The 24820-nt window shown below is 40.0% G+C and overlaps 1 protein-coding gene across 4 annotated transcripts in view; it reads left to right on the forward strand.

The window, feature by feature from the left end:
* LOC124595960 (apoptotic chromatin condensation inducer in the nucleus-like) overlaps window positions 1-24820 on the forward strand; it is a 102340-nt gene that overhangs the window by 40510 nt on the left and 37010 nt on the right. For all 4 annotated transcript variants that reach the window (XR_006978266.1, XM_047134892.1, XM_047134891.1 and 1 more), the window contains one exon: window positions 17010-17202. Coding sequence is in view for 3 of the 4 variants with exons in the window: in XM_047134892.1 (XP_046990848.1) it covers window positions 17010-17202 (193 nt within the window). In the remaining variant the exon portion in view is untranslated. The remainder of the gene's footprint in view (window positions 1-17009; window positions 17203-24820) is intronic.

Genomic DNA, 24820 nt, shown 5'->3' on the forward strand with positions numbered 1-24820 from the left:
CTTACTTGGCGACGCCATGCTGCCGCGAAATAGTTGGTAAATAAACACCACCAGAGAAGTTTATTTTACTCAAAATATCGCACTGACAATCGAAAAGAAGATCGATATGCTGTGCCTTCGACCTTCCTCCTGCGTCTTGGCTAGGAAATACTAACAACTTTGCCTTCAAGAGCGGAAAAAATGAGTGAGAAAGGCATCACGATCAGATCGTTACTGGCATTTTTCGCCGAAAATGTGGATCACGATCAGATCGTATTTGGCACTAAAAGGGTTAACTAAGTACTAATGTGCGCACGCAGAAATTAGTAAACATGTCTCCCCCCCCCCCCCCCACACACACACACACACACACACACACACACACACACACACACACACAGTCCTTAAATGGAGTTTTAGCCTAGATACATGGAAGGAGTGACCCAGAATTATATTTCCCACTTGTTAAGATGTTGTAAGAGCTGTTTAACTACACTGAAGAGCCAAAAAAACTGGTGCACCTGTCTAATATCGTGTAGGGCCCCCGCGAGCATGCAGAAGTGCCGCAACATGATGTGGCATGGACTCAACTAATGTCCAAAGTAGTGCTGGAGAGAATTGACACCATTAATCCGTAAGAGTATGACTGGGTGGAGATTCTTCAGAACAGCGTGTTGCAAGGCATCCTAGATATGCTCAATAATGTTCATGGCTGGGGAGTTTGGTGGCGAGCAGAAGTGTTTAAACTCAGAAGAGTGTTCTGGAGCCACTCTGTAGCAATTCTGGACAAGTGGGGTGTCACATTTTCCTGCTAGAATTGCCCAAGTCTGTCAGAATGCACAGTGGCAATGAATGGATGCTGGTGATCAGACAGGATGCTTACATACGTGTCACCTGTCAGTATCTAGACGACCTGTCAGCCGTATCAGATGTCCCTTGTCACTCCAACTGCACGTGCCCCACAGCATTACAGAGCCTCCACCAGCTTGAACAGTTCCCTGTTGACACGCAGGGTCCATGGATTCGTGAAGCATGTCTCCATACATGCACACATCTATCCGCTCGACAAAATTTGAAATGAGACTCGTCCAACCAGGCAACATTTTTCCAGTCATCAGCAGTCGAGTGTCGGTGTTGACAGGCCCAGTGAGGCGTAAAGCTTTATGTTGTGCAGTCGTCAAGGGTACGTGAGTGGGCCTTAAGCTCCAAAAGCCCATATTGATGATGTATTGTTAAATGGTTAACACGCTGACACTTGTTGATGCCCAGCATTGAAATCTGCAGTAGCAATTTGCCGAAGGGTTGCACGTCTGTCATGTTGAACAATTCTCTTCGGCCGTTGTTGGTTCCATTCTTACAGGATCTGTTTCTGGCCACAGCGATGTCAGAGATTTGATGTTTTACCGGATTCCTCATATTCACAGTACACTCTTGAAATGGTTGTATGGAAAAATCTCCACTTCATCGCTGCCTCTGAGAAGCTGTGTCCCATCACTTGTGCACCAACTATAACACCATGTTCAAACTTGATAATCTTCCATTTTAAAAGCAGTAACATATCTAACAACTGCGCCAGACACTTGTCTATATATAGGATTGCCGACGACAGTGGCATATTTTGCTTGTTTGCATATCTCTGTATTTGAATATGCATGCCTATACCAGTTTCTTTGGCACTTCTGTGTATAAACTCACGAATAATCTGAAATTTTAAATACAAAAAACACACACTTTTTTAAAGACAGAAACAGGAAGAATTGTTCGTTTGGTCCTTCCTGCATATTATAGTGACAGAAGTTGTCACTCCAGTTGCTTAATGTTTGTTAGAATTGACTTGTCTATGTTAAACAAGGAAAAGTAGTTCCTGAAGGAAGATACACTCCTGGAAATGGAAAAAAGAACACATTGACACCGGTGTGTCAGACCCACCATACTTGCTCCGGACACTGCGAGAGGGCTGTACAAGCAATGATCACACGCACGGCACAGCGGACACACCAGGAACTGCGGTGTTGGCCGTCGAATGGCGTTAGCTGCGCAGCATTTGTGCACCGCCGCCGTCAGTGTCAGCCAGTTTGCCGTGGCATACGGAGCTCCATCGCAGTCTTTAACACTGGTAGCATGCCGCAACAGCGTGGTCGTGAACCGTATGTGCAGTTGACGGACTTTGAGCGAGGGCGTATAGTGGGCATGCTGGAGGCCGGGTGGACGTACCGCCGAATTGCTCAACACGTGGGGCGTGAGGTCTCCACAGTACATCGATGTTGTCGCCAGTGGTCGGCGGAAGGTGCACGTGCCCGTCGACCTGGGACCGGACCGCAGCGACGCACGGATGCACGCCATGACCGTAGGATCCTACGCAGTGCCGTAGGGGACCGCACCGCCACTTCCCAGCAAATTAGGGACACTGTTGCTCCTGGGGTATCGGCGAGGACCATTCGCAACCGTCTCCATGAAGCTGGGCTACGGTCCCACACACCGTTAGGCCGTCTTCCGCTCACGCCCCAACATCGTGCAGCCCGCCTCCAGTGGTGTCGCGACAGGCGTGAATGGAGGGACGAATGGAGACGTGTCGTCTTCAGCGATGAGAGTCGCTTCTGCCTTGGTGCCAATGATGGTCGTATGCGTGTTTGGCGCCGTGCAGGTGAGCGCCACAATCAGGACTGCATATGACCGAGGCAAACAGGACCAACACCCGGCATCATGGTGTGGGGAGCGATCTCCTACACTGGCCGTACACCACTGGTGATGGTCGAGGGGACACTGAATAGTGCACGGTACATCCAAACCGTCATCGAACCCATCGTTCTACCATTCCTAGACCAGCAAGGGAACTTGCTGTTCCAACAGGACAATGCACGTCCGCATGTATCCCGTGCCACCCAACGTGCTCTAGAAGGTGTAAGTCAACTACCCTGGCCAGCAAGATCTCCGGATCTGTCCCCCATTGAGCATGTTTGGGACTGGATGAAGCGTCGTCTCACGCGGTCTGCACGTCCAGCACGAACGCTGGTCCAACTGAGGCGCCAGGTGGAAATGGCATGGCAAGCCGTTCCATAGGACTACATCCAGCATCTCTACGATCGTCTCCATGGGAGAATAGCAGCCTGCATTGCTGCTAAAGGTGGATATACACTGTACTAGTGCCGACATTGTGCATGCTCTGTTGCCTGTGTCTATGTGCCTGTGGTTCTGTCAGTGTGATCATGTGATGTATCTGACCCCAGGAATGTGTCAATAAAGTTTCCCCTTCCTGGGACAATGAATTCACGGTGTTCTTATTTCAATTTCCAGGAGTGTATAAATTCCTTGCCCAGCAGCTGCAAAACTTCCATTGCAGCTGATGTACCACAGTCAGCATTTGCAAAACCATGTGCAGTAACACAATATGTTGTGTTTCACAATTCCAGCTGGCAACAAGCATATGCATAGCTGTAGAATGTAGAGTCTCATCACTGCCTGAATGAATGGAATTGACTTCAGGACAGCTGCTACATCATGTTTGGCTTTAAGATAGAGCATTCTGACACAGGCTGAAGGTGATGCATAGTTCAGTGAAAGGAACACAACATTTACACTCCTCAGATACAGTGTTTTCTTGCGATGTTCAGGGCTTAGGTTAATAATACTCACTATTTTCCTACCCATTGCTTCCATCGTAACATTTAAATGTCTGAGAAATCTTTACCAGATGCCTGGTGTCATGCAGGATTACTGTTGTATTCGTAGGTAGCCTTTTTATGTCGCCATTTACAGACAGTAGCGCTGTAATTCATTCTTCACTTTTTTTACTTTCATGATATTTTTCTCCCATAACAGAATATGTAAATTTAAAAAAACACCAGTTTCATCTGCATTAGAAATTACCCTGGCTTGTAACCCTGTAGGAATCGTTTCTTCCAGTGATTTCCACTTTCTATATCTACAGCCTCACTCTTTCCACTTACACTCTGAAATAAGCGATTACTATGTTTTTTATAATGATCCAACCAGCTCGTGATGACAATCCCTGCTTTATTTCTTCGTTAATTGTCCTCGGTCTCAACATACTGGCCGAAAAAAATAGGGGGTGGAGTGCAGTACTGTCTACTGTAAATGATGTAGCTGACGTGTGCACATTTGGCGTTTCACAGTTGTTTACTTTCACTTTTAACCCCCCCCCCCCCCCCCCCCAATATACACTTTTAATATGGCCAGTGCACTGTTGTTTAACTTTCGATAAGCCTCATTAATAGGTTGCAGGAAAACCTCCACATACTGCTACAATAGTGCACTACTATTGAGCATCTACAAGCAGTAAAATCCCAACCACAAAGTTCACTGTTCTTGAAGAATAGAAAGGTACATATGGAGAGCAGGCACTGTCATTGTTTTTACAGATGGCCTAATAGTGTAAGACTTATTTCATAGTTAAGTTGAAGCATTGTTGTTGTTCTAACCAACACAGGTTTCTCGTCTGAAACTTGTCTGTGGACTGACTGTCTTGGGATCAAAATTTGGGCCCTTATATATCCTCACAGTAATAGGTACTGAAACTACACATTGTTTGAAGTTAAATTTACAGAAATTACAATTAAAACTTAACTCTTTAAATTAACATCAGACTTCAAGGAGAATATAATAATTCCAATCCCAAAGAAAGCAGGTGTTGACAGATGTGAAAATTACCAAACTATCAGTTTAATAAGTCACATCTGCAAAATACTAACGCGAATTCTTTACCGACAAATGGAAAAACTAGTAGAAGCCGACCTTGGGGAAGATCAGTTTGGATTCCGTAGAAATATTGGAACACGTGAGGCAATACTGACCCTACGACTTATCTTAGAAGCTAGATTAAGGAAAGGCAAACCTTTGTTTCTAGCACCCCCGATGTTATTCAATCTGTATATTGAGCAAGCAGTGAAGGAAACAAAAGAAAAATTTGGTGTAGGTATTAAAATCCATGGAGAAGAAATAAAAACTTTGAGGTTCGCCGATGACATTGTAATTCTGTCAGAGACAGCAAAGGACTTGGAAGAGCAGTTGAACAGAATGGATAGTGTCTTGAAAGGAGGGTATAAGATGAACATCAACAAAAGCAAAACGATGGTAATGGAATGTAGTCGAATTAAATCGGGTGATGCTGAGGGAATTAGATTAGGAAATGAGACACTTAAAGTAGTAAAGGAGTTTTGCTATTTGGGGAGCAAAATAGTTGATGATGGTCAAAGTAGAGAGGATATAAAATGTAGACTGGCAATGGCAAGGAAAGCGTTTCTGAAGAAGAAAAATTTGTTAACATCGAGTATAGATTTAAATGTCAGGAAGTCATTTCTGAAAGTATTTGTATGGAGTGTAGCCATGTATGGAAGTGAAACGTGGACGATAAATAGTTTAGACAAGAAGAGAATAGAAGCTTTCGAGATGTGGTGCTACAGAAGAATGCTGAAGATTAGATGGGTAGATCACATAACTAATGAGGAAGTACTGAATAGGATTGGGGAGAAGAGAAGTTTGTGGCACAACTTGACTAGAAGAAGGGATCGGTTGGTAGGACATGTTCTGAGGCATCAAGGGATCACCAATTTAGTATAGGAGGGCAGCGTGGAGGGTAAAAATCGTAGAGGTAGACCAAGAGATGAATACACTAAGCAGATTCAGAAGGATGTAGGTTGTGGTAGGTACTGGGAGATGAAGCAGCTTGCACAGGACAGAGTAGCATGGAGAGCTGCATCAAACCAGTCTCACGACTGAAGACTACAACAACAACAATACACTGTATGTAAATATTTTGTATGGGGATTTTTGTATTCCAATGTTTTTGACAACAACAATGTATGAAGTTGGATTGCAACTTTCCCTCATTCTGTTACACCAGTCGTCTTATTTGGGAATGCGCTGCCGATCTTCTCTAGATAGCCGGCTTCTCAAATCTCTATAAACTACTTCGCTGAAGAATGATGCTAGTTAAAGGAATATATAAGACACTCTCTTTACTCGTGAAATAAGTAGGTACTCTAAGAATACTTTTAGTTCACTGTCGGTATATTTCAACTTTCATAAAGAACAAATTGTCATTTCTCACATAAATATTTTACTTCTTGTAAGTCGCCCGTGTCGCCTCACATTAGACACAATTAAGATACATTTACTAAAGCGTTGGTTTAACAACTGCGGAAATCACAAACCAGTCTTGCCTCTAGCACGCCTGTGTTGAAAGTTACTAAAAATCATTTTTCAACTCCACTGTTTTTTTTTTTTTTTTTTTTTCTTCTCTCAACACAGAAGTCAAAGTTATAAAACAGCACCAAATAACACAGAGGTTCCTTGGGGCTGCTGTGTTCTTTCATTACAACGTCCTTGGCGCAACCGACAAGTACTTGTCGGTGCCGTTCGACTGCCATGTCTACGGTCTTCTCACTACACACTTTGGACCTGCACACACAGACAGGCGATGCGCAGTAGATAGGCTATCTCACACTTATGTGTTTGAGACGGTAGAAGGCCGAGTGGTTCTAGAATTTACATGGAAATTCTCGAAACACTACACATCACCATCCTCTGATCGAACACACAATATTTTATACATAATCATTATGCGCATTAATATCACACATAATAACAATTCACATTTTAAGAGTATATATTTATTACGTAGGTTTGTATATAACTTTATCACATCGACAACATTCCCCCCCTTCCAATCGTAAATGCCAGGTGTTCGTGACACACCAGTAATCTAATTTCTGTTCTGTTGTAGTTTGGAGGAACTCTGGGGAACATGAGGGTGTTCCTTCTGATACTCGTAAACTTACATAAAACGTAATAATGTTAGTTGTGCACTCAGGTCTTTCAGTGCTCTGTCAAACTCTTCACGCAGTATCGTATCTCCCATTTCATCTACACCCTCTTCCATTTCCATAACATTGTCCTCAAGTACATCGCCCTTGTATAAACCCTCTATATACTCCTTCCACCTTTCTGCTTTCCCTTCTTTGCTTAGAACTGGGTTGCCATCTGAGCTCTTGATATTCATACAAGTGGTTCTCTTCTCTCCAAAGGTCTCTTTAATTTTCCTGTAGGCAGTATCTATCTTACCCTTAGTGAGACAAGCCTCTACATCCTTACATTTGTCCTCTAGCCATCCCTGCTTAGCCATTTTGCACTTCCTGTCGCTCTCATTTTTGAGACATTTGTATTCCTTTTTGCCTGCTTCATTTACTGCATTTTTATATTTTCTCCTTTCATCAATTGAATTTAATATTTCTTCTATTACCCAAGGATTTCTACTAGCCCTCGTCTTTTTACCTACTTGATCCTTTGCTGCTTTCACTACTTCATCCCTCAAAGCTACCCATTCTTCTTCTACTGTATTTCTTTCCCCCATTCCTGTCAGTTGCTCCCTTATGCTCTCCCTGAAACTCTGTTCAACCTCTGGTTCTTTTAGTTTATCCAGGTCCCATTTCCTTAAATTCCCACCTTTTTGCAGTTTCTTCAGTTTTAATCTACAGGTCACAACCAATAGATTGTGGTCAGAATCCACATCTGCCCCTGGAAATGTCTTACAATTTAAAACCTGGTTCCTAAATCTCTGTCTTACCATTATATAATCTATCTGAAACCTGTCAGTATCTCCAGGCTTCTTCCATGTATACAGCCTTCTTTTATGATTCTTGAACCAAGTGTTAGCTATGATTAAGTTGTGCTTTGTGCAAAATTCTACCAGGCGGCTTCCTCTTTCATTTCTTAGCCCCAGTCCATATTCACCTACTACATTTCCTTCTCTCCCTTTTCCTACTACCAAATTCCAGTCATCCATGACTATTAAATTTTCGTCACCCTTCACTATCTGAATAATTTCTTTTATTTCATCATACATTTCTATAATTTCTTCGTCATCTGCAGCGCTAGTTGGCATATAAACTTGTACTACTGTAGTAGGTGTGGGCTTCGTGTCTATCTTGGCCACAATAATGCATTCACTATGCTGTTTGTAGTAGCTTACCCGCATTCCTATTTTCCTATTCATTATTAAACCTACTCCTGCATTACCCCTATTTGATTTTGTGTTCATAACCCGTAGTCACCTGACCAGAAGTCTTGTTCCTCCTGCCACCGAACTTCACTAATTCACAGTGTATTGTACATTTGCACAAAATATCCAGAGGTTATAGTTTTAATAGAAATTAGGCATATTCATGATAAGTGTTGTCCTTTTTGGTTAAACAATGGTTGCATGCTAAGATCTGTATCACTTTATGCAAGCCCTGTCTTGCTTAAAAGAATTAATCCTCATGGGTAGCAAAAATTACCCATAACGATTAATTCTAACTTAATGTCTAAAAAAAAAGTTTAACACTAATGGCAAACTATGGTCATTACATCATAAATAATTGCAGTTCATAGTTCTCATAACATTATAGTAATTAGCACTAAAATTGACTGTAGTAGGAAAGTGTGAACTAGAAAAAATATTAAAATCAAGTGCACATTACACACCAAACATTACTGTCATAACTAGTCTGAAACTTGACTTTGGGTTTCTTTCCCATTTGCAAAATAGCGAAAACTCAAGATGTGCAACAGCATAGATTTACTAATCATTACGTTATAAAAAAAATAGTCACCATCACATAACTTAATTACAAATAAAATCAAAATTAAGGGGATAGAAGTTGTACCAAATAATTGCCCTATTTCTCTACTCAGCTCTGAGCACTACTCTCCTTCAACCAGAAAATTAAATCCTCACAAAATGTTATCAAATGGTTGACCTGACAGAATATTCACATCAGTCTATCACCACAGTTAATCAGCAAGCATACTGTTCTTCGTTCCAGTATTACCACTTTAAGCTCATAATTCCTCAGAACACCAATAGAAGTTTTGAGATAACTTATAGATCCAATGATGCAGCATTATATAACGTTTACGTCACTAAAATATTGCTCTTTCTGTTAAGCTATCATTCCAGCTGCAGTGTCATGAATTTAACAATATAAGCAGTACCAGATGTTGCCTAGTTCACAATTAGATCATCAATAGAATTACACCACATTTGTTTGTTAACAGGTATCTTTTTCATTAATCATGTCTGTCAGGTCCATTGTTTCACTTACCTTTCTCACTTAGTTAACCAGTGGAGTGCATTCTCAAAAAGTATCCCTACTGCGGAGACAGGCTCCCAACGATTAAATCCCTAACATTATTCATCATGTTATTATTACATTGTTGCTTCATTAACTAATAAATGAACATCTTCTCTGCTTATCCAATGCAAAATTGATTCTACTGACAAACACTCCACAGTAACAGATCTGTATGCTAAGGCAGACTTAACTCTCATTACCGATCCGACAAAATTATAACTTAGAAAAACTATTATTTCACTGTATTCCATCAAATAGCTTATGTTATTAGAAGAGGCTGTACCACGGTTCACTTCTATGGGCTGATAGTTGTCTCCATATACTGATTGCATTGAACACAAACACTTCTATTATACCATAATTAATATTAAGAACTCATATTTAAGATGGTTTTTTCTGCATATTGACTCTGCTGCTGCACCAATGAGCTGATCACTTCATATGTTAATTATCCTCTACATATGCTGACTCGTTTCATTTTCCGTTTACCTAACCTCTTTCTTTGACATAAATTCTTTCACCATGGTACCAATTTACTTTCTTTCATCCTCTTATGATTCCATTACTTATCACTAACACAACATAATGTATATAGATAACACTAGAAAAACTTTCTGTAACATATTTCTATACTTCAGAATCCTATTGATTCACTGATAAACTACAGATAGGATAGGAGAAGAGTTTGACTGCCTCAGGGAATGTGAAAATTTAGACAGGCAGCTGACGTAAGCGTTATCACCACATAATGAATCCAACACAGAATGTTGAACCCCCAACTTGCTAATTGCACAAAAAATTATTCCCAAATATTACATCAATGCTAAGATTTTAAATTACCAATAAATTGCACTCGAACAGCTGCCCTATCAATCCTCTAGTTTTACACTCGTTGATAGCTTACCAGTAGCACCAATAATTTTTATTCCAGAAACATACATCACCACTATACCCTTCGTGTTCTTAATAGATTCAAAAAATGCTTGTCCAATGTCATTCAAATCACTGCCACTATCCAGTAAACACTTTGATCCACTTCCTTTTTACTTACCATGTGACCTTGTTCATACAAAAAAATCCTCATTAATCTTTTGCCTGGAAGAAACTATCATCCAGCTTACCAAAAAATTATCAGATCCACTGTCACTTTCTCTATGCTTTAGATTTTGTACCTCTTCCACGTTTATCTCCATTTCAGTCAATTTTGAATCTACATTTTCATTTACTTTTTCCAGTTTTTCCTCTGCCACTACTGCACACTTGGTTTCTACCTCTGTTTCTAAATCATTTTATAATCTGACGATTCGGTTCTCAAGTTTAACCCTGTTATCAGCACACAATATTCCTGGCAGCTTGGACTTCATCTTTACACTGTTTTTCAGAAGCTGCCGCCCTCCTACACACACACACACACACACACACACACACACACACACACAGTTTCTTTCTCTCTTCTACACATTTACTACTCATCAGTGTTAATTTCTAATTGGTGTTATGTACTACTTTCTTTATCTTTTCATCATAATCTTTCCCTACTGCCTCAACCTTCATATTTAATTCTGAAAGATTAGAACTAACTACCTTAATTTCCTTCTTAATTTCTTTCTTCAGTTCATCTTTTAAGCTAATCATGTTAGTTTTAATACTACTAATTTCTTCTTTCATATTAATTTCCATAGTATTCAAACTACTAATAATTTGCCTTAACATCACTTTCACTTTTCCGTCTGCCATACGCTTTCGCCCTTGCTGATTTTTACTACCAGGTTCCTCCTCTTTAAACTTAACGACCTCATGCACTTCATTACTGTTTTCATCCATTTCGCTGATATCACCATACAATGTAGATGAAGCTTTTATCATTTCATCTACAATAGGATTTCCATCCCCATCATTCAAAGTTACATTCATGTCTGATTTATTTATAAGTACTATCCTCTACAGAACCAGCCCCACTTAGGACTTTCTGTTCACTTAAAAACTTGACCTCTACAGCTTTGTTCTCAGTCCCACTGCCTTGTTCGTTAAGGTCACTCATTATGTATCACTTAATATGAAATGGCTTTCGCTATGAAATTACCATGTTTTTTAAATGCTCGTCTGCTGCTGCTGCAGTTGTCCTCCCGATTTGTCACCTGTTGCAAGTTGTAATTCTCTCGGCGAGGCATCCTGTTTATTTGTGGTCATTTTGTGTCACCTGCATGCTGATTGGCTGTCCCTGTGCTCAATGTCTGCTTCCATAGAACCCACTCACTGATTAGTTGCTGTTATACTGTGGCCATGAATCCCCAGAGCTGGTTGGCTGTAGGATCTCTTCCATTTAAATCCCTGTAAACTGCCAGAGTTCAAACTTCACTATCAGATTTCGTGAGTTCTAGTTTATTGTGCCTACACACAATAGTCCTTACCCGGAGCACCATATGTGACGAAGTTCCCTGCTTTATCTCTTTGTTAATTGTCTTCGGTGTTGACGAACTGGCTAAAAAATAGGGGGTTGAAGTGCAGTACTGTCTATTGTAAATGATGTAGCCGACATGTGCACATTTGCGTTTCACAGTTGTTTACTTTCACTTTTTACAACCCCCCATATACACTTTTAATATGGCCAGTGCACTATTGTTTAACTTTCGATAAGCCTCATTAATAGGTAGCAAGCAAACCACATACTGCTACAATAGTTTGCTATTGAACATCTACGAGCAGTAAAAACCTAACCATGAAGTTCACTGTTCTTGAAGAATAGAAAGTTACATATGAAGAGCAGGCACTGTCATTGTTTCTACAGATGGCCTAATAGTGTAAGACTTATTTCACAGTTAGTTGAAGTATTGTTGTTGTTCTAACCAGTGCAGGTTTCTCGTCTGAAACTCAGCTGTGGACTGACTGTCTTGGGATCAAAATTTGGGCCCTTATATATTATCACAGTAATAGGAACTGAAACTACACATTGTTTGAAATTAAATTTACAGAAATTACAATTAAAACTTAACTCTTTAAATTAACTGGCTACATCGAAAAATTGGTTCTTTTTAACAGTTTCTTCTTCTGTAAGGGTTAAGCCGAATTATTTGTTTAAATCATGAACTTAACTTGTTACACAAACAATGCTATTGACAAAACTGTTGATTACTTTGGAATTAATTAAGGGCTGGCTTTGCTAACATGTTTTCAAATAGTTCTTTTAAGAATACTATCAGTTTTTCCTCCAAATCTTTATAATTAGTACAGAATCTATATTTGTTTATACGTCAACAATAGAATTTAAGTTATGAAACAATTACTGATTTCACCTTATAACAAAAGATACTAACTAGGCAAAGTCGAAATAAATTAGAAAATAAAGTACATACATAAAACTTAAGCACGAAATTACATCTGGTGTTATATTCTTTAAAACTGAGGACCAACCTTTCTCTTTAATGAAAATGCAGATTATACTCGCTTATGTTTGTGGTAATTAGTCAGAAATTAAAAAAACGATTTAAGGAAGCAGATGGCAAAACAAGAGGGGAAGTAAAAATATACCAGCTTGCTTCGTCACAAGCCATTCAACACACTGAAATTTTCAAGACCCATCTTCAAAGGGATTTCCCAAGCTTCTCTTGCAGCATGTTTCCACTTACAGGAATACCGCCACTTCTCATTCCTTCAAACCGTTTAAAAATAATAGGTTCCACATCTCTAAATGTTGATGTGATTGTTCTTTCTTTGCATCCAGGGGAATCACTAGCTTAGAATTTAACGTGTGGTGTGGGTGTTATTTGCCACATGATGAAGACGGTGCTAAATCGTAGTTCTTTGCCATGTCAGAAAATTTTATGTTGCAACTATCTTCAGTATTGTGGAGGATGATCATCAGTTTTCTACAGTTGCAGGCCGTAACCCCACATATGTAAAACTGATAAATTTGACAATAACAGAGGCAACACTTTACGTCTCCCACTTTGTCATATCTACAAAACTGGAAGCAGAAACTTCCTTTTATATGGTTTAAGTGGTTTAAGGAATTTTGCCACTTCATCTAACTGGGGTGAAATTACATTACATGTTCCACAGGATTCAATCATGGTTCCCCTCGTTTCCTTGATATATGTGAATGACCTCCCTTCTTATCTGAAACAAGAAGCTAAACTGACACTGTTTGCTGTGATAAAAGCATCATTATTAATCCAGTAAAAGAAACTCCATTAGAAGATGATACAAATAATGTCTTTGAAAAAACACAGTACATCCAATTTTTTGCTGCAAGGAGTACAGTTCCTACAGTAAATATAATACATCAACAGAAATGGCAAAATCCATGTTTTGGGTCTCCTAAAGCGACTAGGTTCAGTAACTTTTGCAGCCAGAATAATTGCTAGTTTTGAGGATACGGAAGCTAAGCTAACATACTTTCACTCAGATGTCATATGGAATAATATTTTGGGGTAACTTAACACTTAGGCAAAAATTATTCACTGCTCAAAAGAAAGCAGTTAGAATAATGTGTGGGGCTCATAGTCGCACATCTTGTAGGCATCTGTTTAAAACTCAGTTTTAATAGCCTCACAGTATATGTTCTCAGTAATAAAATTTGTTCTCCGAAACATGTACCAGTTTAAAAACAACAGTGACATTCATGATTACAGTACCAGGAGACAGACAGGCTTCACTGTCCTCTTCTTAAACTGTCTATGGCACAGAAAGGGGTAAAAATATGCTGCTGTAAAAGGGCACGGCGGACTTCCTTCCCCATCCTTCCCTAATCCGATGAGACCGATGGCCTCACTGTTTGGTCTCTTTCCCCAAACAACCCAACCCAAACCCTGCTGTAAAACTTATTGATAAATTACCACAAGAAATAAAATGTCTGACAGACAGCAGTAATAGTTCCAAAAACAATTTGAAGTCGTATCTCCTTGACAACTATTTCTATACCATAGATGAACTCTTGAATAGAAATAAATAAATCTATAGGTGTCATGTATACATTTTGTGCCATTTAAGACAGTGGGGTAGGTAATAAAAATTTTAAGCTTTTTTAAAAGAGAGAGAGAAAGATAACCTTGATTCATGTGTGTATTTCTTATGCATTTGTCTTCCGCATTCCACATGTAACGGTTACCATGAGATTGATGAGTGGAACACATAACTAACTAACTCAGTGAATGTGACATCAGATCATGTGAGTAATATTGCACTGTAGACAGGACACAAATTGATTTCTGATTCTTTCAATGCTTTTTCTGATATCGCCACAATGTAATTCAATCCAGGTACTTATCGACCGAAAGAATCAGTTTCCTTATACTGTCATCACACGACACAAAAGACGTTTGTGAAACCGAAAGAATTCAGCAACTCAAATGGATATGTAATAAATTTAGCAAAAACTGGATTTTAATTGTTAGAGTGTTCTGTATTCATTCCTTAAAAGCAGGCTTTTTGTTAAAGCAGTGTTCTTTAAAAGCAGGTAGGAATAACATTGTTCTTATGGGAGTTTCATCTGGGTCACGGAAATATTTCTTAAAAGCGGGATTTCCTTAAATGCTGGCTCGTTAGTTTAGGGTTTTACTGTATGTGTGGAAGAAATTAGTAATGCAGTAGGAGGAAATAAATCATGAACAATCATTGTAATTTAATGCTGTTTAATTGTAGTAATGTAAAGCTTGAGGACTGTTAAGATGCTGACAAACAGATTTGCAAGAAAAACCAAATTGTTACATGACCACCAAAGATGCTCTGAAATAATGTAAACCATATTTTGGTCTAAACAAGACTATTACGATGTGAAAACATAGAATATAAATTATATTACTTTTTTTTACTGCTGCTGCAGAAAAGATGAGCCCTTAGAAGTAAGACAAGTAGTTTTGCTGTTTGTTTGTATCACACCAGTGGTAACATTGTGCACGCTCACATGCACATGAATGCGCAGTGTCGTCCATCCGTCCCCCCCCTCCCCACACACACGAACACGCGCGCGCGGACCACATGAAAAAACAGAGACAGGACCTCACCGCAGTGATTGAGGCATTGAGTTCAAGGAAATGGAAAGATGTTAGTATTTTCCATCAGAGATTTTGAGCATGCTGTCCTACAATAGCTTTCGTTAAACTACAGCAGTTTAATGTAGAAAGATAGTTGTTTATTAGTAAATAATATTAAATTCACCATAACCCACCCTGTCTCGGCTAAATAATTCTTGAGTTTGTAATATGAATTATGTAAGCAGTATGCCTTAACTGACTGTAAATATTTAGATTTTAGTTATCTCTCTAATCTCATTGTTCAGTGTGTGCACAATTTTATTCCCTTGTAGAAAGTGCTGTACGGTTAGAATTTACAGCAGTTTAAACATCTCATGGAACTCAGTTATTATTTCTACTTAATATGCTAATGGCCCTTCTTTGTAATTTGACCACTTGTGTACCCCGTTTTTTCTACCCCACAGAATAATGATTCCATCGCTAATTATTGAGTACGTATAGATATAGTATGCTTCTATGAATGAGTGTGTGTGTGTGTGTGTGTGTGTGTGTGTGTGTGTGTGTGTGTGTGTGTGTGTGTGTGTGTACATTTGACGAAGGACTTAATCCAATAGCTTATAATATCCAGCCGTCTTGTTTTTTTTTTTTCAATGTGCCTGTCTGTCACTCAACGTCTCCTCTGTATGGTGAATAGCAACCTATCCTTTCTATATTGTTGTAAATAACATGCTTCATTATTTTCAGTTTACTGTATATTACAAAATCACACAGCATTGTCGGTAATGATAACTGCACGTCATTTCTTTACCTACTGTTATCATCATCATTGTTGATTATATTTTGAAGTGTTCGAGGCTCGGAACACTCCCACAACAAAAAATAAGAGTGCAGTTCTGTCTCCATTTATTAACAAATAAATTGATAAAATAATTTTCCTCAACTTAACCCAAATGGTCTCCTTTGACTGATACTGAAACTCAACACTGACTGAGTCCAAAAATTGCAAAAACCTGAAAGAAAATCTTCCACTAAACAGTAAGTTCACTGAATGCTTAATAACACAGTCCTCCTCTTCCTGGAACACACTAAAATATTCTCTGTGATGTGATCCAGTCCTCCTATTTGACTGAACACTGAGAAATTCTAATGCCGCAATTCCACTGGGAAGCTTAAGCCTTAACAGAATGAAACTTCCAACAAAACCATTATGATTTCAAAGTCCCTTCAGTCTCATTGGAAGCATCTGACAGTATCGAGTGATCAAATGATACCAACAGTTCCCACAAGCATGTCGACGAACTTGGTGGCGTTCACTGGTGGCGAAGGCAGCGTGTGGTCGGAAGCAGTGCTGGGTCCGTAACGGAAGACGCCAGATTACCGGCTACGACAGAACTGGCTAGCTCAGGGCCGGCTTGGGCCTAAATTCTCGCTGGGCGGAGGCATAATTGCATTTGATTGGCCGCATATGATGCAGTGGATGCAGCAAAAAGTCTGCAGTGCGACCAATCCCTGTTGTAGTTGTGCGCGCCATCTGTCCTCGTGTCTCATCTACAAGAAGGCCCTCGGCAGCAAATTTCTTGGCTCACTGGACTGTGCAATTGTTGAATCACAGAGGCTGTACTTGCAACAGACTGCCTGGGAGAGGTGTGGTGCAGGGTCGCGTCAGCACCTGATGAATTCTATGACACACCATGTTTAATTACTGTTTCATAAAAATGAATTATGTCACAGGGACTTGGTCAAAACAAATGAGACAGTAAACTAAAACATAAAGAGTTTGCAGTTTGCACTTCAGTGCACACAAGAATATTTCTCATGTAAATTTTTTTTTCAGATGTGGGTTTCTAAGTTTTTCAGTTACAAGAAGTACAACCCTTGATTTTTCCATTTACTTTATTAGTCTGAAAAGTGTGAACTGTAATTACAGAACTTGATTCCTGGTGCCAAACCACTTTCTGCCGGAGAAGTTCAGCTGACTGAAGATGATAACTGTAAAGATACTAAAATTGAAGTGGAAGAAAGCTGGTCAGCAAAAGTTACAGAGGTAAAGGAATTGATGAGGCCACTTGCAGTGATGCCAGACACCAGCAGACCCACTACATCAGCAGCAGATGATCACAGTAAGTAAAGCTTGTACTTTTATTCTGGAATGAAATCTTTATGCTGATACGTTGTATCACCTACTGCACTTTATCTAAGTGGAATCACTGCTCTGTATTGTGAATTTTCAAAACGAGTATGTGTAAGTGACATCAGAGTTTCTACCTATAGTGTTTAAATAACGCAAGGGAATGCAGTGGGGTGACATTAACAACTGATCATATTTACACACACACACACACACACACACACACACACACACACACAGTGTAAACACCAGCACCATCACACGACTAAAGATGACTGACACCAGAAGTTATCGGTAGTGAAAATTACTGAACACTAGGTGAAGTAGCATTAACTGTGTCACTCTGTTTTTTGATCAGGGAAAGAGCAGGATTCCATGCAGAATTTAAGCAGAAACCTTCATCTCTATTTACGAAGTTACTCGAAGCAAACAATGGAAAATCCACGGTGGAATGTAACAATATGAGAGAAGGAAAGTTGCTACTCACCAAATAGCGGAGATGCTGAGCCGCGATAGGCACAATAAAAAGATTCACACAAACATAGCTTTCGGCCATTAAGGACTTTGTCAGCAGTACACACACACACACACACACACACACACTAACGCAAGTGCAACTTGGACACACATCTGCAGTCTCAGAGAGAGGGGTGTGTGTGTGTGTGTGTGTGTGTGTGTGTGTGTGTGTGTGTGTGTGTGTACTGCTGACAAAGGCCTTAATGGCCGAAAACTATGCTTTTGTGTATCTTTTTATTAAGCCTATTGCGGCTCAGCATCTCCGCTATATGGTGAGTAGCAACTTTCCTTCTTTCGTATTGTTACAAAGTTACTTGCTAATTTAATGTTAACTGTTGCCCTAATAACACTTTTCCAATAGTTGGAAATGGGTGCCAGAGTCTCCATGTTGTTATATTCCATAGGATGACCAGTGCCAAGACAGTATCCTGCAATAGCCGATCTGCTCAACTGTTGTAAGCATGTGTGATGCTTAACGCACAGTGCACTGGTCGTTCACGGTCCTGACAGTGTGACCAATGTATGACTTGCTAGAATGTGACAGAATGGAACCTAAAAGGATATTTATCCTAGACACAGGTCAGAAAGCACATTTCATATCATATTTCCACAAAATACAACTGAGTGTGTTGGAGATGCTCCCTGCATAAGGTATGGAGGCTGTAGACATCAGTGCCGACTCGGTATTATAATCACTCATCTGGTGCACGGTTGGTTGATGGCACAACGCAGATCTGACGTGTGTCTCACTGTATCCATTCTGGCAGTGAGAATTTGAACAACTTTTTAGAACACATGGACACAATCCACCCATATATTTGTTTCACAATGGAAGTGGAAAAGGATGGATGCTTTCCGTTCCTTGATTTGTCGGTCAGGAGATTGTTACATGCTGTTCACAGGAACCCTACATACACTGACTTGTATGTACAGGCTTATAGTTGTCACCATCCAGCTCAGTGTGAAGAGGTACTTCCTAACTTGGTTCACAGGGCCCACATCATTTCAGACTTTGACGAGTTTGTCAGCTGAGTTGACCGATATTGTAGTCATTTTCTGTCAGAATGGATACAGTGAAAGACACATCAGACTGTGTTGTACTATCGGCCAACCGTGCACCGGGTGATTGATGTTAATACCGAGTTGGTACCAAGTCTTCACCCTTTCTGTGTTACTCGGGGAGCATCTCCAACAAACTCAGTTGTATTTTGTGGAAATATGATCTGAAATATGTTTTCTGACTGCCATCTAAGATTAGTGTCCTTTTAGGTTCCATTAAGGATGATCTTGGTTTGTGTAAGGCAGGTGTCCGTCATGTTCCCTGAGCTTGTGGCAATTCATATATTGGGCAAACTATCAGGGTAGTGGAGTTGTGGTGTAATGAGCAGAAGTGTCACACACACTTAGCAGCAGCCAAGCCAATTGTCTTGGCACTGGTCATCCTATAGAATATAAAAACATGGAGACCCGTGCATGAACTTCCAGCTACTGGGATAGTGTTATTAGGGAACTAGTTGCAATTAAATTAGCAAGTGACCTTGTAAATAGAGAGGGAGTTTTTGCTTAAGTTCTCCATGGAATCCTGCTATCCCATGTCAAGGGACAGAGTTAGTGTCGCTTCACCTGTTGTTAAGTAATTTTCACTATTGGTAACTTCTGGTGTCAGTCATCTTTGTGTGGTGGTGCTAGTGTTTACAAGAGAGATAGAGAGAGAGAGAGAGTGCTAGCTGCAGTTTTTTCTTGAAAAAGACTGGTCACCTGTCAAAATATCAGTGGTCATTTATGAAGTCTCCCAGCTGCACTTCCGTAAGTAGTTTCAGAAAGAGTATGTGTAAGTTCATTGCTTCATTAACTTAACTAAAATTTCATAGTAGTGTGTCCAGTAAAAGAGAAATCACAAAACAAAGTATGTCTGCCATACTTAATTATCAAGGCACTCATGGAAGATAGTTACATTTTATTTTAATATGCTAGTCAAAGAATCATTTAAAACAAGACGCTCATCTTGACCTTACTTTGCACTGTGGTCTTCGATAATACTTAAGAGGTTTTGTACCTCTTGCATTTATAGACTCACTGTATTCCCTATATTCTTACTGTATTTGCATTCTGTCTCTTGTATTTGTCATGTTGTTGTTGTTGTTGTTGTGGTCTTCAGTCCTGAAACTGGTTTGATGCAGCTCTCCATGCTACTCTATCCTGTGCAAGCTCCTTCATCTCCCAGTACCTACTGCAACCTACATCCTTCTGAATTTGCTTAGTGTATTCATCTCTTGGTCTCACTCTACGATTTTTATTTTTTGTCATGTAATTTCTGTATTTCATAGTCTTTCACTGGATGTTGTGTGTATTTGATTGAATATCAAACCTCTTATTTCATACCTGATAAGCCCTATGATGCAGTTGCAACTGTCTTTCCTTATGTTTTCTCTTTAAATTGTTTCGCCCCTAGTTGCCATCCTAATTTAAGTTTTCTGTAATTTCCCTAAATCACATCAGGCAAATGCCGGGATGGTTCCTCAGAAAGGGCATGGCTGATTTCCTTCCTCATTCTTCCCTAATCCGATAGGACCGATGACCTCACTGTTTGGTCCCCTCCCCCAAACCAACCAACCAAGTCTTCCTCTGTGAGCTTCTTGATAACGTCTGCCACATTTTTCTTTCTCTGCTTCAGTGGATTGAAATGTTATTCCTTTTAATGCAGATGTTATCTTTGGGAATAGATAAGTCACATGGTGCTAGGTCAGGCAAATAAAGTGTGTGCTCTAACACAGGTTGCTGTATTTCACTAGAAACCTCTTAGCAGACACTGCGGTAAGAGGTGGTTTAATGTCATGATGCTGAGCCCATGACTTGTTCTTCGCAGTTTGGGTTTCTTTTTAATTTCTCACGGAGCTGAGCAAGAACCTCAGTGTAATAAAGTCTGTTAATAGTTTTACCTTCGGGAAACCTGTGAAGATAAACAATCCAAAAAAAAAAAAAAAAAAAAAATCATCGCTTTGAATCTTGATTTGCTCGTTCGAGCTTTTCCCACTCTCAATGAAGTTGGGCACTTCCAATGCACGGATTGGTGCTTAGTTTTTAGATTATAAGTGAAAAAACAAGATTTGTCACATGTTATCTCTTTTTCATAGAAATTAGGATCGTTTTCTGTATTGTTCAAAGTGTCAGTGCAAACATTTTCACAGGCTTCTTTTTGTTTGATCGTGAGAATTTTTGGCACTAGTTTCACGTACACTTTTCTCATGTTAAATTGGTTACATAAAATTTGCCTTACATTCTTGATCAATTCCTACAGCTTCAGCAATCAATCAAAAATTCAACCGACAGTCAGATCATATCAGATTACCTATTTCGCAATATTTTCGTCCATTTTTTATGTTAAAGGGCATCCAGGTCGTGTGTCACCTTCCAGCGTCTTCTCAGTCATCTTGAAACGGCTGAACCTCTCACAAACTCACATATATGATAAACTGTCTTCGCCATATACTTCTTTTCTTCCAAGTTTTGTGTGAAACTTCATGACTATTTGTTGAATATTATTACACTTGTAATTTTTCTGGGAAAACAAAGTAACAGCTCTTACACAAGTGAAGGCCACGGCCGTGCAGATTTGTCTAGAAACCAGAGATGCCGCATTCGACTGAGAAGACTTCATACGTCACAGCTATTGGTCATTCATCTTTGGGCATTACTCTGTGACAGCATCAGTCCCATTATTTTATAGCCATACGTTGTATTCACACTCTTTTCAAGGAAGAAAAGCAGCTGCATCGTATCATTAGTAAATGGTAAGACTATAGTGAATTTCACCATCTTTGCAAGGAACTTTGGCGTTGTGGACAGTCTCTCTTCAGTTATTTTCAAGTGTGTTTTGAACAGTTCAGTGTGTTACCCAAGCCCATTGAATGTAAAATATTGACTGGCTCCAGTTGTGCCTCGTTAATCATCTAATCAAAAGGTAGAAAGGGAAAATAGTCATCCAAGAATTATAGGAAATGGTTTCCATTTTTGGTTCTTAAGTTTGTGCAAGCATATTGTTATGTCATTTGAACTATTTGTTACACAGCAGTATTAATTTGATAGCAGTACATATTATACAAATATACATTTATTTATAAATATATGAAATACACATTTATTTATAAATATTTGAATGAATTACTACCTGTCCGATTCACGCTAGTGCCTGTTTCTCTCCACATTGTCACGTTTTTCAGCACATTTTTGTAATCAGTATTGAGTATATTGTACAAAAATGCTTGCACACACCGAATCTAGTAATCTTTCAGTTTCTCACATTTCTACCACAGGTGAGAGCGGTCTCTCAACACCAGAAGGGATTGGCAATCCTTATGATCTTTATGTCAGTTCTGCTCTCGCAGAACACGGGTGTAAAATGGCTGTCCTGTGGGAGGGAGGCAGGGCTTCTTTCCCTAAACCACTCTACACTCCTTGGGCCATTAAAATTATCATTTGTTTACAGTTGTGGCTACCAGCCACATTGTACTGGTTATAGTTCCCGCACCATAGTGACTGGAAAGAGAAACCAGTCAACGTATAGCAACCACACCGAAAGAGATCCTGTAAAGTGCAAATAAAGTTATTTTTGATCCTATTTCTACTTAAGTAGTTAGTATGCCCTATCTAGCATTTGCAAGTACGGGTCTCATTACCCACAAAATGGCTCTGCAATAAGCTAATGAGGACTTACACGTTACAGATTCAAAATCAGTGTTCTACAGATTTTGCAGTACAACTATGGTATCAGCACTGCTTTTGGCCAACAGCTGGTCAAAATAACGTGCTTTTGCTTGATTCCTGGTCTGCGTATAGATATCATACTCCTTTAGACAAAACTATCCCTCATGAAAAGTGTATGACATGCAATTTATACCAATTTGAACCACTGGACAAATTCAGCCTCTGGATGTTTGTACTTTCTGTGCCTATAAAACATATCATATCATCATCACACATCATCTGCAGTTGCTCCTTAAATGATAACCAGTTTAACGATAAGCTTCACAACGACAGTTTCGCATTCAGTTGCATGCCATCGCATTCCATCAGTTCTAATCACCCTGTTACACCAGTATGATTCTACATGCATTCTTTAAAGAGTGGGTACCTAGCTGAACCTCAGTACAATATGTAACTCCCAAAGAGTGCACTTTTCATCTTGATGGTGTGAATATTTGTGATCACTGTGGTGTGCCATTTTTTATTTGGTGTTCATGATGGAAGTTCATCATTTCCTTTGAACATTTCTTGAACGTTTTTGTGAAGTGTAATACATACACACTATAGAAGATTGATATGTGCACCTCTAGGACACTCATTTTCTGTCACCCTCCTGATGAAGATGGTGAGTCATTAGCAGCTAATGTTTTTTCTGTCATAATTGTTAATGCAACACTTTCTAATGAACTTTGCTAGATATTGAACTTGTGACCTCACAGTCAAGGGGTTCCTAGTAATTATTTAAATATTCACCAAATATGCAGTGGTAATAAATGTCTACCCAGTTTTAGTGATAAGTAGGGACCAGATAAATTCGCGTTTTGCGAAATAGATGTGAATTCTACCTCAAAGTGCGAAAATGCAAAATTACTTAATACTAATACAGATTAAGTATTTTGTCAGAGATAGTTTGAAATAGCTTTATTTTCTGCATATAAATATAAAAAACGTAACCAATTTTCAGTTACTGGTATTATACATCATCTGGCAAAGCCGAATTTGGAAAGATAGTGTGTGTAAGAACCTGTTTGCAAAATAAAAAGTGTACAAAAGCAACGATGTGCCAATATGCCCAATGATCTGGTGGCATGCCATGTGTGACGGTTGAAGAGTCTATTTAAGGTACATGCCACATAATGCGATGTAGTACTCAGCCGTGAAACCTAACACATTATAACAAAGACCTGCCTAAAGCTCCAATGATTGTACAATGCTGACACTTTTAACATAGCAAATTCCCCGCAGGGCCACAGTCCCTTTTGTGTGTATGCTTGTGGCGCGCACGGGCCCCCAAGCTATTGCAGTCTCCTTCCTTTTTCCAGACTGCATTACCATCCCTGTCCCCCTCATTCCCTGTCCTTGCTCCTTTCTCCCTGCCCCCTCCTTTCCCTCTTAGTGGACTTCATGTCGACCTGGCTGTCCTCCCAGCGATGTTTTGGTATGTGCTATTGTTTAGTTTGCTGTTTCCATCTCCTTTTCGGCGTTCTTGATCCCTTGGGGTTTGACCTCCATTTCCAACGTTTTCTGTTCAGTGTGAGCCATTTGGGGATGAACTCCCAACCTAGTTTCCATGGTGCAGGCTCATCTCCCCCTCCTCTCCCTTTTCCCCTTGCACCCTGGACCACTTCCTGGTAGGTCACCAGCACGGTAGGCAGTCCGTGTGGTGGGGTTGTTAAGTACCACTTGACTGAGCCCCCTGACAACACAGGGATCACACTGCTAGTACCTGAGCTGTTAACGCTTCGTGTATGCCAAGGAGTTGATGCTCATCATTTTGGGGTATCAGAACTCCCGGGAATGGCCACCGTGTTAGACAGCCCTTGCTGTGGCTGGGTGGCGCCCATGGGGTGAGCCCCTGGTCGGAGTGAGTGATACTAGGGCAGACGCTGTAGACATAAAGCAACAAAAGCTTCAACATCCTGGCCATTCTGTGGCCGTCTCTAAAAGTGATAGAAGACATGACACTCCTCCTTCGATAGTAAAATGTAGACTTTCACAGCCGGAAATATCATGTCCATTGTAATTATCCGGGCTGTTATGCCGTGGTCGGTTGATGAAATTTGTGGTGATTCCCAACATTTCGTCTCCGACTGCGGGAGACATCTTCAAGGGGGTCCGTAGCTTGATGGAAGGTCCAACACACACACTGGCTCGCTACTGACTGCCGCTAAATTCCGTGTCCCCGCGCCGCGGCGTGACGTCACGTGTTTTGAAAACGTCAGTGCAATTCCTGCTTCTACACTGGCTATTCGCAGTGTGGATTCTGTAACAGCTGAAGAAATCCGTATAGAAACAGTGAGAATATTAGCCAATGCAAAACCGCCGAAAAGTAATATAATTGTGGGTGAGAA

This window comes from Schistocerca americana, chromosome 2 (genome assembly GCF_021461395.2).
Source record: "Schistocerca americana isolate TAMUIC-IGC-003095 chromosome 2, iqSchAmer2.1, whole genome shotgun sequence".
In the NCBI taxonomy this organism is placed as follows: Eukaryota; Metazoa; Arthropoda; class Insecta; order Orthoptera; family Acrididae; genus Schistocerca; species Schistocerca americana.